Source organism: Drosophila rhopaloa, unplaced genomic scaffold (assembly GCF_018152115.1).
Source record: "Drosophila rhopaloa isolate 14029-0021.01 unplaced genomic scaffold, ASM1815211v1 contig_115, whole genome shotgun sequence".
Classification (NCBI taxonomy): domain Eukaryota; kingdom Metazoa; phylum Arthropoda; class Insecta; order Diptera; family Drosophilidae; genus Drosophila; species Drosophila rhopaloa.
In genome coordinates, this window is record NW_025334990.1 from 14,985,113 (window position 1) to 15,000,710 (window position 15,598).

Genomic DNA, 15,598 nt, shown 5'->3' on the forward strand with positions numbered 1-15,598 from the left:
ATGATTTCACAAAGGCACCAAAAAAAAAAAGAAAAAACAAAACGGAGAAATGAAAAGCGAACGGCAGCGCGGCAGCGGATCGAAACAAAATGAAAACCCCCGCAAAGGTCATGAAAACATCATTGTCAGAGGCACACACACAACACACAAGACACACACAACACAACTGGGAAGACCCAAAGTCAAAGAGACCATATAAACGGGGACACAGGAGGACCCGGCATCAAACAGACCCAGCGGGCGTGTTGAGGAATGTGCGGTTAAAAATAAAATCCAAGACAAGATTGTGCCACATGGGTGCTTGAGATATACTATACAGAGATATACAAAGATGTACACTATACGAAACTGAGCCGAGGAGGTTGTCTCCTGCTAACCGGCTAATTGTTGCCTGCCGGCACAAACAAACATCCTTGGCCAATTTGGGTTCTTATTTATGAGCGAGACATTAGTTTAAATTCAAATATCAACACATAATACCCAGGCCAAGATGCAAGACCCTTGACCCTGGACCGCCCAAAATATCACATTGCATTTGGTGACATTAATTAGTCAACATTTTGGGTAATGCGATCAGGTTGCAGGAATCGGTTCTTGTTTGTGTCCTGGTTGGTGTCTTGACCTACAAGGATGAGCGGAAGTATTGTTTACAGGGTTTTGTTTGTGAGTTGTTGTGTGCTGTCCACTCGAAAAGTATCCCTTTGTGGACGGATTTATGTGGATAGACGGTAGTCTGATTTGCCGGCTTGTCTATTTGGATATCGTCTTACAGTCGCCTTGTCGCTGGCTTCTGTTCAATGATTTGTCCCCAAATAATGGTGGATAATCCTTTGAAAGGATCAGCCTTGAGCTGATTTGAGATAACTACCTCAATGGGAAGAATAAAATTACTGGCCTCTTTTTATTTTATGAGGGTTTGCCTTTCGTTTTTAATCCGGCCTGGGGAGAACAATATGACAACAAATTAGTGGCTTTTTTTTTTTGGGGGAACTGCTTATCTTAAGCCAACTCTTATTTTAATTATGCCGACATAATTGATGTACATATATACTGTATAATTAAAATTGTGAATGGTAACCGGCGGAGCGACCTCAAAGAGGCAGCCTCGTTGTGTCAGTTTGTGCGAAAATCCAAATCCTTGCCGCGAATCCTTGCCGCTCATCAACGCCCGCCGCCAAAGTTTTTCACTTTTTAATCCCGCCGAACGCCTCAAGTCCTTCGCCCGAGCTGCTTTGTTGCTGTTGTTTTTGGCTTTTATTTCATTCGGTATATCCGTTTGTATCTGGGTGTGTGTGTGTGCGTCTGTGTGTGTGTGTTTGTATAGGAAAAGCAAGAGGAAAACCCTAGCGCGCGCTTTTCATCATCGTCATAATCTCAACAGCAACATCAACAACTTGAAGTGATTTGTGTTTTTCATCCGCCTTGCGATGGTTAAGGCTTACCCACCTGCCGGCTTCAAAACCTCCTTCCTTCCACATCCGCATCCTGTGGCAGTTTTCCTTTTCGCCATCGCCACCGCCACTTTCCCCCCCGTTTCTCAACGACCCATCCTTAACTCTCGGTCTGCCTTTTTTATTTAATCACCTCACAAGGCGCTCGAGCACACAACACGGCTTTAATCTATTTTAATTAAAAATATAATTATTTAATATAGCTCAAGAAGGAGGCTCCTGGCTAAGGGTTTCAGTCTTGACTTGGATAAAACTGTGACTTGTTGCGGAGGATACTTGAAAAATTGGAAAAGACAAGCTAGGGTGGTAGAAATATATCTTCTTAATTTATGTAGTTTCCTTTTTTAGTTGGATAATACGAATTCCCGATCGCCACAAAGATCTACAAATTGGATAAATATTAAGTGACTTTTAATAACTTCTTAAGATATCCCAGATAACTAACGAGAAAGATTAAAGAAATAAGTGGATTTCCTATTTAAGGTGTTAAGGTGGATTAAAAATACTTTTAAGAAGAAAAAAAAATGTTGAAAATACCAATCTCAGCTCACTTCCTGTGACTTTGCTTGCTTGCCAATTTATGGATCATTCTGAAAAAAAAGAGAATCCTGAACACATGCCGGCAAAATTTCGCATAAAATTATAAAGTATCCGTAGCCGAAGGACGAAGGATCGGGAAGGGAAGTAACTGGGGTAAGTACTTGAGGAAACTTTCTTTGCTGTGCAAATTTACGCCGGCAAATCTGTGCAGGCTTTTGTCACAAACTCCCAGCACATCATGTGTAGAATTCATTAAGGTGACTAAATACACTGGGTGAAAAGGGGGGCGTGGCGGAGGGGGCAGGGTTGTTATTTTTTGTGTCCCCATCGTTTTTTTGGGAGGGATGATGAGGACTTGGCAGTTTCTCAAGCTGCGTGTAATTTGTAGCAAGTGGCGGCAGGTAAAGCGATGCCAAAAAGGAAGAGAAGCTGCAGCAGCAGCAACAGATATTAATTTCGTCTTGCGAGCTAAGGCAAAGTAACTTAAGCTTCAACTTGTAGAAAGAAGATTGAGATACAGGCACAGTCTGTATTCCCGCTTCCTTCAGACAGCAACACCTTGTTGTTGCTGCTGCTGCTGTTGCTGTTGTTGCTGTTGTTGCTGTTGCTGCCGTGCACATTAATTCGTGGGAATTAATTATTCTCAGGCCTGTGACGATTCCCAAGACACTCGCTCACTCATTCGTTCGTTGATACCCAGATCTGAGGCCCCCAATCTCCAACCTCCCAACCTCCAACCTCCCAGCTCTCCCAAGTTCGTCACTTTGCTTCTGCGGTAAGGCAAACATTTTTCGTATCTGTATCTGCAGCACTTCACGCTCTGTTTTTGTACCCTTTGAGAGGGTATTATCATGTGGAGCAGAAGGTTGCAAAGGAAAGGGAACATTTTAGTAGGATATCTACCTTTTGAGTTTTTAAGATATCTGAGCCAATTATAAGAGATCTTATTTAATAAAATTAGTATATAACAAACCTTTTAATAAACAGAAAATTGACATTGTATTATTAATAAATAATTTAAGCTTTTAATCTCTCTAATTATATAGTTTTATATATGAGGAAAGCATTGCAAATACTCTATCACCATTTAGGGTTTTGTTTTTAAATCGAAATCAGAAGATATGATTGGCTATACTAAAATCCATCTGCTAATGCTTCGACTGAAGAGTAAGGGTATCCTAATATCCGGTTTTCGAAGCCATCCTTCCTCTCAAGCTATATGTGTATATATATGTGGAAAAGTTTATGTACTTATGGCAGCTCCTACACCTCCGCACCGCCGACTTCTCATCTACTTCCACGGATAAGCGTCGCAATTACAACAGGGCCTGCAAATCGCTTCATCTTTTTTTATGGCTGCCCTACAATGGCCGTTTTGGGATAGTCTTATGGATGGCCCAGGTCTGTTGGCCAGGCTAAAACCAGACGCCGAGACGGGCCCATAACAAATCATTGGGCCGTGTTAGCGTCGAGTAAGTAAATTTGATGATTTGCACTTTGAACTTTAATTTGTTGTTCCCGCGTCTGCTGTAAGCGCATTTCGGGTGCCTAAAACTAATGGAAATTTGGCATTTTACTACCTTGTGTTGAGCGCCGTAATAAGCTGAACATTTATGGCTAAAATTTTACGAATGCAAATATTTAATGGCAAAATAATGTAATATTTTATAATTTCATTTTTACAGTCAGTAAAAAACCACAATGTTAGAACTAAAAGGTACTTATAACAAAAGTGTAGATTTTTATGCAAAGCTTAGTTTGACAGCCAAATTATTACATTGAATTTAATGGGTATTTTTGTGAAGGGTCTGTGCAAGTTAATGTAGCCTGATCCCAACTCCGAATCCTCAACTCAGGTTCGCGGATTCACATTCACCCTTTATTCCTCATATGTTGTGACGTCTGTTTCTGTTTTTACTTCTGTTTTCATTTTCCCCTCTTTTTGCCGCATTTTGCTTTTCTTTTGCAGCTCAGCACATTGCATTATTTATGTACAAGTCTGGGGAGGAGTTTTCTAGAATTTTTGTTAATAATTCTTACCAGCAGCTTGCATATATATAATTTCGCTTTTTTTTTCCTAGGCTATTAAGCTTGATGATTTTAATGAGTGAATAATGTGTTTGGTTGCCCTCTTCGAAACATCAGCGCTGGCCCCAGTTTTTCTGCTTTAATTTTTTAATAACCTTCAAACTCTTGAGTTCTTTGGTAATTCGTTTGTTTGCCTTCGACATGTATCGCGGACCCCCGCCTGGAAAAGTTCCCAGTAGTGCTACCGATTCGAGTGGAGCATTAAATTTGTCATTAGGTTCTGAAAATTACATCAAGTAGTGTTTCTCTTTCTCCTCTTCTCTAGATTTATCTTTTTAAATATTTAAACGTTCTAATTGGCTGACCGTCGGGCACTTGAGGCCTTCTTCTGCCACTGAAGCTCTGAGAACATTTTTGGTTGACATAGATAATTGTACTGCTTACGATTATGTAGCAGATTATGCGGCACACAACTGACAAATGTCTGGATTTTCCCCGCAGGGACGAAGACTCATTGTGGGGCTTTTTTTTGGTGTGGGTGGGTGTGTGAACTATAATGAGCCAAAGTTGACTTTTCATTTTGGTCGTGTCAAGTGCCCGGGGCTTCTACATTTTTAAGATGCCTTTGCACTGCCTTGTGACATACGACTTCAACACCACCACCTCCCCCTCCCCCACTAAATCTACTGCAAGTTTTTCATCTTCCACTTCCACTGGGGGAGCTGTGACATTTTTTATGGCCTGTACTGATGTTTTGACCTAGTAATTTAATGATGCTAAATGGCGTGGCAGTTGATTGCCGGAACATGCGGGCGTGGCTCCTTGGGTTGTGGAGGAGGGGGGGGTGTGAGAGAGCTTCTTCTCGAGTGCAGCAAATGGCAGCAAATTCAATTTGTAGGTTGAGCTTTTGAGACACTACAAGCTGCTGACGAAGAGCGTTCTTATTCTGGTATTTCTAAGCAGACTGGGGGATTCACACGCCCAGCTGTGGATTGCACAATTCTTGTATAAAAAGAACTTTGGCCAATATCACATTGTATTGGCATTTTCTTTTATTTCTTGCTTTCCACAATTAAAATACTAAATATTGATATATTAATAAACACAAAGACAATTTAAAATCCAAATAGTAGTAGTTTGTATGCTTAGTTATTTTATAACATTACAAAATTGTTAAAATTGTAGGGGATACAAATTATTTATCCAATAAAAAGCAATAGGAAACATAAGTTTGACATAAGTGTAATCTTTCCAATAAAAAGATCATGGAACCTTTTGTTATCTTGATTTGTGTATCATTACACTCCATTTTACCTTCACAAAGAGAAGTAAATTATATGTACTGACCTTCCCTTTCCCAGGACTTTTTCTCCTTTGTTTTTGAAAGCAAAGAAAGCCAGTTGTGTTAGCCTGCATATCAAGGCTCATATCACAGCATTTCTCCCAGCAGCCCCCACTCCTAATCCAAGTCGAAGTCCAAGCCCAACTCCCAGCTCCATCCTGCAGCCATTCACACCAAAGGGACTTGGAAAAAGGAAGTAATCCATTCTGAGTGCAGTTTTCAATATCACTTTCCAGAGACAACTTCCTGCCTCGGCCAAGTTGGTCGCATCATCATCAAAAAGAGCAGGGTGGAGGAGAAAAACTGTTGGCACTTTGCATACAAATGTGCTACCAAGCCGAACTTATCGCAACATTTTAATAACTGGCGGCAACAGTAGCCCGACTGCAGATGGTGCAGAAGATCTAAACCGGAGCTGGAGATGGAGTTGAAGTTGGAGCTGGAGAGTCCAGTCAGCTTTCATTAATTACCAAGAAAAGCGAGTTTTCGGCGTGTTTTTGCTTTTTCCTGCCAGTCAAGAAGTCGCTGCTAGTACTTTCCGTCAACAGGTTGGCGGGACCTGGTCCTAACTGGGCTCGCAAACTGGCTTAGAAACCTGGCTCTTATCTGGCCAGCACATCACGCAACATGCGCGTAATTTTATGAATGAAGTGTTCGCTGCCGGCCAGGATTCAGAATTCAGCTGGGGCCTAGAAAACTGGTTCGGGACCAGGCACTTAATTGCAATCGCACCTCAGCAGCAGCAACAACAGGAACAACAGCTACAGCAGCAACAACAGCAACAACAGGAACAGCAGCAACAACAGCAACAACAGCTACAGCAGCAACAACAGGAACAGCAGCAACAAGTGCAGCATCAACAGGCCGCAGTTTGTCAGTCAGGTTAACAAATTGCGTTAAGACGAAGCCCAGTTGGTCAACCGGTTTGCAGCACATCTGTGCTCGATTCTGGTGCACTTGTTGCATCAGCTTCATCATCATCAGGAGGAGCAGCAGCAGCAGCAGCAGCATCGCTGGAACAGCAGCAACAGCAACTTGAAGAGGAGCAAAGCACGGCAGCAACATCGCACACTTGCAACACTCGCTTATTAAATATGATTATGTGTTCGATTCTGCGTTGGTCTTCAAGATGCCACCAGTACCAGTACTAGCACCAGTACCAGTACAAGTACGAGTATGAGTTCGAGTGCCAGGGTAAAAGTACGGATAGTCACAGGAAGTGAAGCCGCGCCAGCCGTCGTCACATTGGCGGCAGCCCCCTTCCCCTTTCCCCTTACCCCGTTTCCCAACCCCAACAACTGCTGCCCACTTTTAATGAAGTTTTCCGTTTCGTGATGGTTCTGTTGACTTTCCAAGCCCGCTTAGATACCCTCACAGTGAGTTTTGTCAGGCCAGCGGGGGAAAATCAATTTTCCCCAGAGAAAAGCATCCGCGAAACAGTTGGCGAGGGCATTAGAAAGTCCTCTATTTTAGATCCCTTCCATTACCGCCAGTGCCTTTGCTAAGCTGCCAGGCAAAATAAAAATCCATTGGCCGTTCAAATGTTTTAATTAAAATTTAATGAATTCAGTGTACTTAATTATGCATTGTTGTTTTTTGCCCTTGCTGTTTACTCCTGCCGCTCAGACGGAGTATGCTGAAAATTAAATTTAATTGTTTTACGGTCTTTTTTTTTTTTTTTTGTTTTGTACCATTGCATTGCAGTGAGTGGCAATCAAGGCGTATATGAGCCAGAAAAAGCTTCGAAATTTGCGGTGACAGGCAGCCAAAACATGGTAATTAAAATTGCATTTATATTAGAATTGATTTGATTATGGAAAAATGTCAATAACGTTTATGAAGTTAGCCCAAAACACGTAAACTAAAATTGCTGTTTTAATTAACAGGAATTGCTTTGAGCCAACGAATAAACAAATACTCAATTTAACTGTAATAATAAGCAATCTGAATTGAATGAAACTCAGTATGCCAGAAACCTTGTGGATTTTGTAAATCAATAAAATAAGTAAACAAATTATTTCACTGCAACTACAACATCAAAAGCCCCAGAAATGAAATGCAAAATCGATTGAAGCAAAATTGAATATTAATTAAAATGAAATCACTGCCAGTGAGCAAAATGTATCAGAATAAAACGCAATTTCAATGACCTCAACTGGAGTTTGAAGTAAATATTAAATGGGGGAAATCAATTTAGGTGAGAAATAGTTTAGACCACCTGTCATGTCCGCAGAACTCTGCAGGCTGTGAAAGCTGATTGCCCCAGACCACGTTCGCAATCCGTTAATACCGCATTTCAGAAATTAAAAATATGTATTATTAAATGTTCCATTAATTAAGCCGCGCTGCGTAGCTATTAATTAATAAAACTTCCTAACAAAATGCCGCCACTTTGTCTGGCCCCGAAAAATAGAATCAATTAGGCGGCATTTAAGGTGCAAGTGGGCACGCCCACCAGGAGAAAGCCTCCAGGGCGAAAAGAAAGAAGAATGATGACTGAAGTCGGCGCGCTGATTGATGACACTGGACATATTTCTGTCTTGGGTGAATCTCTAAAGAGATTCTAGAAGGAGGGAACCAGGAATTTAAGTTTACTTCGCCTTAAGCGCTGGAAAATTATCAATTTGATTTTCCGTGATTTTCCTCTCCATTTCCCCCACATTTTAAATTATCCCCTCATTTCCCAGAATTAAAAACCTTTATTTTAATTTGAAAAATTTGTAATTTTATTCAAATATTTTTTTTGTTTGAAGATACAAAAATTTGTTGTATTTTTTGTGTTTTTTTTTTGTAGATTTACCGCTTTTTTTCATTTAATATATTAAATATTACATTTAAATAATTACTTTTTTTAATGAAATTTTATTTTATACACATACTTAGCTCCCTTTTCGTGCCTTCTTTAATTTAAATGCAAATGCGGCTGAAGTCTAATTTATAATTAACATTTTTATTGAATCTGTATTTATAGAGTTCTCTAGCATAATTTTTGGCGCTCTCGCGTGCATGCATCAACTTCTTTACCATGTATATAATTATTGTCATGCATGATAAAAAGAAAGTCGCTGAATGCTGTAAATGTTTATTTTGAATATACTTTATTTTTTCTCAAGTCTTAGGTCTAGGAAAAGTCACACTTAAAAGTATTTATATAATTGAAGTCGCTATTTCGTTTTCGGTTTTGGTGATTTCGAATCGGTGTTCGTTGAAAGTCGAACGAACACTTACGCTTTTCGGGCCTTTTGTGTGTATGTATATTCATTTATGTTTATGTTTATAGTACGTATATTGATAAATATTGGTATGTTCTATAGCTTAAACTTGAACAACTGCTAATGAGAATGAGTCACGACTCGCCAGACTCGTAATATATTTATGCTAAATGCTAAAATGCGTAATTCCTACTACTTAATATCGAAAGACCTTACTACGAATTAATATTTTGAGAATGTTCTGTTGTTCTCTTCCACATTTCGTTTGTTTCATCTGTTTCATTTGTTTTTTGTTTTTGTGGTGTCTACTAATGCTGCTGCTTCTGCCGATGTTGCGGGTTGTGGTGGACTAAAAGTGGGTGGAGGGCAGAGGCATATTCGTAGAACGGGTTGCGCACCTGCCCCGTGGCCAGACCAATATCCCGAATCCCTAACCCCCCGAAATGGGATGGGGATGTTTGCTTTTGGCCTTGTGGCAAACAAACGTTATTGGCCTGCGTGTTGCCATCTCCGAGTGGCGAGTTGCGGTGGTGCCAACGTCTCCGGAGCTTTGGGCACAGGTACTTATCACAGCCTTCGAGCGCCGCATGCAAATGTCTTTTCTCAAAACACACTCAACATGGTTTCTCCATTTGCGCTCCGTAATAATCAACGTCGAATAGTAATAATTACAAACATAAAATAAAAATAAGAATTCAATAAAACCAACAGCAACGGCCAACAACCAATCTCGCAACCGAAAAGCACACGATTGAAGTCCAGTTCCAGTGTGTGTTTCTTTATCGTTTTTCGTGTTTTCCGATGGTGATTATGAATGATGTATGTCAATCAGTCTAGCTGGGTTCAACTGGGTTGGGTTGTCTGTGGCTGTCATTGACGCTCAGCACGGCTTAGTAAGTCTGCGGATGAGAAGAACGGGGCAGGTGGAGAGGTGGTTAGAAACGCGATAAATACAGGTTGTTCCTAACAAGCTGCTAATGATTGTGGGGTGGGAGAATCTTGAGATTGATCTGGATCGTTATGGGAAACGGCATTCATTTCGACATATTTCTTTAAAAATAATTATCCCATAATTAGGCAGGGGATTTTATTTATGAAATAGTGTGCCTTTAATTATAGGTATACTTTGTTCTTGATTGAAGGTGTTTTAAAAACATATCTTTTTTTTTTTTTTTTTTTTAGATTAGAAAATATAAATATATATTAATATATGAAAGTCTGTTCATTATAAAATTTGTGTTTAATTTATAGCTGATTTTTAAACACCCAAGATGATCCCTCTCTACCCCAATTTCCCAAAATCATTCTCTATTATTTTAATGGATTTTCTTATAGGTTTTTCAACTTACCACCGGCGGATAGGACATGTATTTGTCGCTCATATTGAAGTACGACCCATCTGCTGGCGGCGCTGGCGATGGCGAGGATATGTAGCTACCCTTGATCACCAGCGAGGAGGCGGGCGATGGCGATGGTATGTACAGGCCGTTGGAGATCAGCATGTGATCGTCCTTGGAGCGCATCTGCATGCCCTCGATCATGCCCGTGGCACTGTTCCGCTGACTGTGCCGCTTGGGATTCGGCAGGGTCCGGGTGAAGTCCGGATTGCAGAGCGGGTACGGCGGGGTGCACATGGAGCTCTCCTGGTATTTCGGCGGATACGCCGTCGACTGGATGATGTCCACGTTCTCCACCAGATATGTGGATGCGGCTGCCTTCTTCTGCACATCCGCCTGCAATGCAGTGATGGGCAGCTGGTTAGAGTTTCGAAATACATTTGGTTAGATCCGTTTAGTGGGTTAATATAGTGTGTGATGCTCTTACCTTATAGACAGACTGGCTGTCATCCTTGGAGTACACATCATCGTTGCTGGGCTCCGCCTCGCTCTGCGACTTATTCTGCCGACGAATCACAAACCAGGCCACCAGAGCAGCATTCAGCACCAACAAAACCATGGCAGCCGAGGTGATTCCAATGATCATCACATTTGGCAGCTCGTCTTTTTCAGTGTATTCCGCTGAGTGTGGCTGGGAACCCTTACTCAGAGTCAACTTGATATCAGGCATGAATTTACTGCCACCCGCTTCATTGGCCGCCATCACCGAGAAGTAGTAGGTGGCCCCAGGTTTCAGACCTTCGAGGGATATGTTCTGGTGTCCTGGTTTCGCATCCACATACTTGTACTTATCCTCGCCATGCTGTTTGAGTCTCAGTCGGAAGTAGGTCTGCATGCCACCATCGAATCCGGGTGTCCAACTAAGTTCCACTCCCGTATCGCTGACATTTCCCACTCTCAACTGCAGAGGAGCATCTGGACGAGAGGGCTTACTGAATTCCAGGGTAGTGCTAGCCTGTCCCAGGGCATTTCGCACCACACACTCATACTGCCCGTAGTCATCTCCCGAGGTATTTTCAATAAGGAGAGCAGATTCATAGTTCAGGGTATCAACCTGTCGCTCCACACTCTTGAACTTGTTGCGACGCTGCATCTTTATATCCTTGCCATGACGACGCCAAATAAAACTGGGCTGAGGAGAAGCCAAGGATCTGCAAATCAACTGAGCTCGAACTCCCAAACGAGCGGCATAGCGGGTAAAGCCAGGGGAATGGTCAATTTCCGGGGAAGCTGAAGGTAAAAAAATATAAATTGTATAGGTTAATTAATCTGATTTTACTAAGTTAATAATTCTTAAAAAATTAATTGAAAACCAATGCTAGGAAAAAAACCGTACGAAAATCTTTTAGAAATTTATAAAAGGAAGGAAAACAATAAGCTAATAAAAATTCATAAAATTGGATTGAGAAAAAATAGGAGATGTAAAGAAAAGAAAACAATATTTGAAACCTAAATATTTCCTAAATCTATTTTCAGGTTTTCACTAAATTCTCAAATAAAACTTAGCACTTACTTTGCACGACTAGAAGAACATTTTGGGCAGCCGGAGCTCCTCTTTGGTTGTCCACGATGCAGGTGAAGTTGCCGATATCGCTGCGCTCCACCTTGGCAATCTGCAGCAGGGCGGTGCCATTCTCGAAGCTGGAAATGGTGCGTGAGGCTAGGTCGTAGCCGTCGCGGGACCAGCGCACATGAGCGGCCTCTAGCGGACGGGCCTGAATGTGGCAGGCCAAGACCGCCGGTTCGCCGGCCACAAAACTGCGACCCTCACTCACGGCGGTGATTGTGGGGGCGTCTAAAAAAAATCAGGAGTAACAAAAACAGTCAGCTCCGCTTTGGAGGTTATTCTTAGAGCCACAATGCTACTCACATTCCACGGCAATTTGGATCTCCAGCAGCGCGGTGCCCTGGCTATTGAGCGCCTCGCAAATGTAGACACCCGCATCGTTGCGACTGAGACGGCTGATATTGAGACGCGGTCCGTCGGAGATCAAACGCTGCCCGCTCAGACTGTTGCTGCTAATGGGAAGGCCGTCCTTGGTCCAGGTATAGCTAATTACCATGGGGTTTCCGCTGGCCATCAGCTCCACATGGAACGGCGCCCCCTCAACGCCCACGAAAGTGGTGCTCTGCGAGGTCTCGAATTTGGGGGGATCTGGAGGGAATTCAGGGGTTCGGCATTGGTAAATTCAGATATCTTATTAAAACAAAGTTCCAACTTACATAGTATATCCAAACTGATGGTTTCGTGCACACTGCGCTGCAGAACTTCGTTGTGACTCTGGCAGGTATAGACAATGCCATCCAGATCCTGGGTTATATTGACATACATCTCGAGGGTGGACACCGAACCGCCCCAGAGACCAGGTCTATTGGCCAAATTAAGACCCTCGACGGGAATGCCATCCTTCCACCAACTGATTTTGGCCGGGGGATTACTAGAGCTGGAGTCGCAGACCAACTTGGCTCGAATTCCCGGGACTAGATTCTTGGGCACTACACTGATCTTGACCGTTTCGGGAGGAACTATGAAGGGGAAACAACTCTTAAGTTTATAACTCTAAAAACAAAGTACGTTTACTTACAATGAACTCCCAAAGTCTTAGTAGAAAACAGTGGTATGTCGATGGCTGCATTCTGAACCTTACACTTGTAGATGGCATTATTATCGGAGGCATTGACCAAGAGAGACAGTTCTGAGGTGATTTTACTATCCACCAATTTGGAGGGAGCATTCAGTATCTTGTCGTTTTTGTACCACTGCAAAGTGGGTGGGGGATTGCCACCAGCCGAGCTGCATTGCAGTTTCAGTATGGATCCAGAGATAAGGATGTCACCATCATTATAGCCTGTCAACAAGGGTGGCGAAGGGGGATCTGGAGGGGAATAAGTAATGGCATTGTAATTTAATTTCATTTCTTAAGTGCTAAGTGATAAGATATAAGGGTAGCTAAAGGGTTGGTTAACTTACACAAAACATTCACGGTATGAGATCCCACCACATTCTGTGTGAGTTCCGTGTTGAGGGCATGGCATACTGCGATGAAGGTCCTGCTCTGCGAGTCGATGTTCAGACTGACATTGGAACTGCTAACCCAGCCACCATCGGAACTACTCGTCGTCTTGAAGGTACTGTTCTCCATTGGCCGTCCATTGATTGACCAACTGATGCGGGCCTGGGGATTCGAAGGGGCAGTCACGCAGCTCAGTTGCACGGAATCGCCGACCTTGGCCTGGTTGGCTCCACTCAGATAAACATCCTTGGGGGCATCTGTTTGGAGAAATATATTTTATAATTAATAAATAAAGTATAAATACACTTAATAAAGTATTTATTGCTTATGACATTATTTTTCTTAACGATACAAGGCAAGAACTTATTTACAAGTTAAAAGAAATGTTGAGTATGATGTATGAGTACATTTTCGGGAGATTCCAGTAGAGTAAATATGCTTTATGGCCTTTCGTTGGCTGGGAAACTTACACAGGACAGTCAGATTGAGTTCGGCGCGCAGGGGAGTTGTCGCCAGCAGATTCTTGGCCTCGCACACCAAATTAGCCCCATTGTCCTCGGCGGCGGCGGTGAACTTGTAAACGTTTTCCGACAGACGGCCCGAGGTGCGCTGGGGCGAACTGATGGCCACGCCATTCCGGTACCAAGTCAATTGGGCCGGGGGATTCCCGCCGCGGCTGCGGCAGGCAATTTGCACTTCCTGGCCGCGATGCAGGCTCTCGCCCTGGCCATAACCCTCAAAGAACGGCGCACCGGGTGGGTCTGGAATGGGCAGAGAGATTGGGATTGGGCTTGGGATTAGAGACCTAGGCGGGCACAAAAGGGCCAGGATGCACTTACAGAGCACGGAGAGCTGCACCTGGGCGCGCATCGGCACGTCGGGGGGCAGGGCCTTGTGCCGCGCCTCGCAGGAGAACTCCTTGTAATCGTCATCCGAGCGGGGCTGCAGGTGCAACGTGGAGCTGGTCGTAAAACGCTTCGGGGCAGTTTGGTTCACCGACACAATGGGGACTACACGGGGAGAAAATAATCACCGGAATTGGTCAGCATTTCTGATATTTACTAAAGTCATTTATGGAACTCTTAACTTGGAAATCATGATAAATAAAATATATAAAATGGAATTGTATTAGGGAAATGGTAGTGCTAAGTATACATATTTTATCTGATAATAAATGTTAATAAAAATATTTTTAAGGCCATTATAGTTAGTATAATATTTAGAAAATGGGGACTAGGATTTTTAAAGAAAGTATAAGCTTATTAATTAATCATTAAAGGATAAAATGAAGAAGTGAAAGTCTGCCCTAGATATTTTGATTTAACAATTTTTAATGGGTGTATTCTTTATAACTTTAAAGGTATAATATGTTTTAGTTTTTCTGAATTTTAAAAAAGACTAAAACTCACCCGTGTTGACTGGCACTTCGCCCTGGAACCAGACAATCTCCGCCGCAGGATTGGCGTTCTCGGCGATGCAGTGCAGCGTGAGGTTCTGGCGCTCCTCGACCTCCACTCGGGCATTCCGGGCATATCCCTCGATGACGATGCTACTGGGTGCCGCCACGATGCTCAGCTTGGCATTAGCCCGAATGGCGGGATTTCCGGCGGCAGGACCTACTTGACACTGGTATTCGGCATCGTCCTCTAAAGTGGCGTTCTTGATCTGCAGGTTGTAGGCATTCTGTTTGGCATCTACCAGCACGGAATACCGCGGAAATCCCGGTATCACCGCCGAGAAGCCCAGCGCAAAGCCGTCCTTGGTCCACTGGACCTTTCCTGCCCGGGCGGACACCTCGCATCGCAGGAGAGTGTCGGTGCCCTCGAGTATTTGCAGATCGTGTGGCGTCAGGCGAAACTTTTGCACCGGCGGAGAGGCCACCTGGACGGCCGGAGTTGGTGCCGTAACTGCGGCCATTCCGTGGCAGATGGTGCCAGCTGCACAGAGAAAAATAAGGGAATGTTTCGGTTAGTAATTTGATGGTTTTTAAGGATTTGCATAGGTAACAAGTTGTATTTTAAAAGTATAAGACATTTTCTTATGTTTTCTGACGCATTAAAAGATTTAAATCAGAATCTCACTTTTTTATCTTCATTTCTTACAAGTAAAAAATATAATGTGATATAAATCCGAATACAATACTTTAGTTGAATTCGATACATTCCTACAAAAAGGAAAACTTCATATTATTTTCCACCAAAAACATTTTATTTTGATTGGTTAATGTTGAGATTTGTTTTCGCCGTGTATAGCAAAACGAGATGGAAAGGAAATTCGCATGGTTAATCGGCACGTTCGACATTTGCGCACGTAGTTTGCCAAGTGCACCGGCAATGGGAACAGTTCAATTGGCATCGAATCGACATGGATGTCGACCTGTCAGGGCCCAGAGTTGGAATCGAAGTAGTATTGGAAGTCGTATCGGAGTCAGATGGCCACGGTTACCCAGTTTTACAGCCCACACATAAAATACACATTACTTAAGCGTAAGCCCCGACGACGTCGCTCAGTCACATCGCACTAATTTGGTACAACTTCTTTTTTTCCGTTCCGTTTCGATTCGATTCGAATCGTTTGGTTTCCTTTCTGCTCACATGTGTCAGTAGGGGGGAGG

The 15,598-nt window shown here is 42.9% G+C and overlaps 1 protein-coding gene across 2 annotated transcripts in view; it reads right to left on the bottom strand.

The window, feature by feature from the left end:
* Positions 1 to 8,167: 8,167 nt before the first annotated feature.
* The window catches only part of LOC108039874 (nephrin), a 30,718-nt gene continuing 23,287 nt past the window's right edge, over positions 8,168 to 15,598 (bottom strand). Inside the window, exons 2-12 of one of the 2 annotated variants that reach the window (XM_017117032.2) lie at positions 14,394 to 14,921; positions 13,824 to 13,994; positions 13,455 to 13,745; positions 12,942 to 13,241; positions 12,556 to 12,846; positions 12,194 to 12,496; positions 11,841 to 12,125; positions 11,484 to 11,765; positions 10,398 to 11,200; positions 9,923 to 10,306; positions 8,168 to 9,472 (exon numbers count right to left, since the gene is read on the bottom strand). In XM_017117032.2, the coding sequence (XP_016972521.1) occupies positions 9,464 to 9,472; positions 9,923 to 10,306; positions 10,398 to 11,200; positions 11,484 to 11,765; positions 11,841 to 12,125; positions 12,194 to 12,496; positions 12,556 to 12,846; positions 12,942 to 13,241; positions 13,455 to 13,745; positions 13,824 to 13,994; positions 14,394 to 14,921 (3,647 nt within the window). In that variant the 3' untranslated portion in view covers positions 8,168 to 9,463. Of the gene's footprint in view, positions 9,473 to 9,922; positions 10,328 to 10,397; positions 11,201 to 11,483; positions 11,766 to 11,840; positions 12,126 to 12,193; positions 12,497 to 12,555; positions 12,847 to 12,941; positions 13,242 to 13,454; positions 13,746 to 13,823; positions 13,995 to 14,393; positions 14,922 to 15,598 lie in introns of both variants that reach the window. The other variant, XM_017117031.2, reaches the window with a different exon arrangement.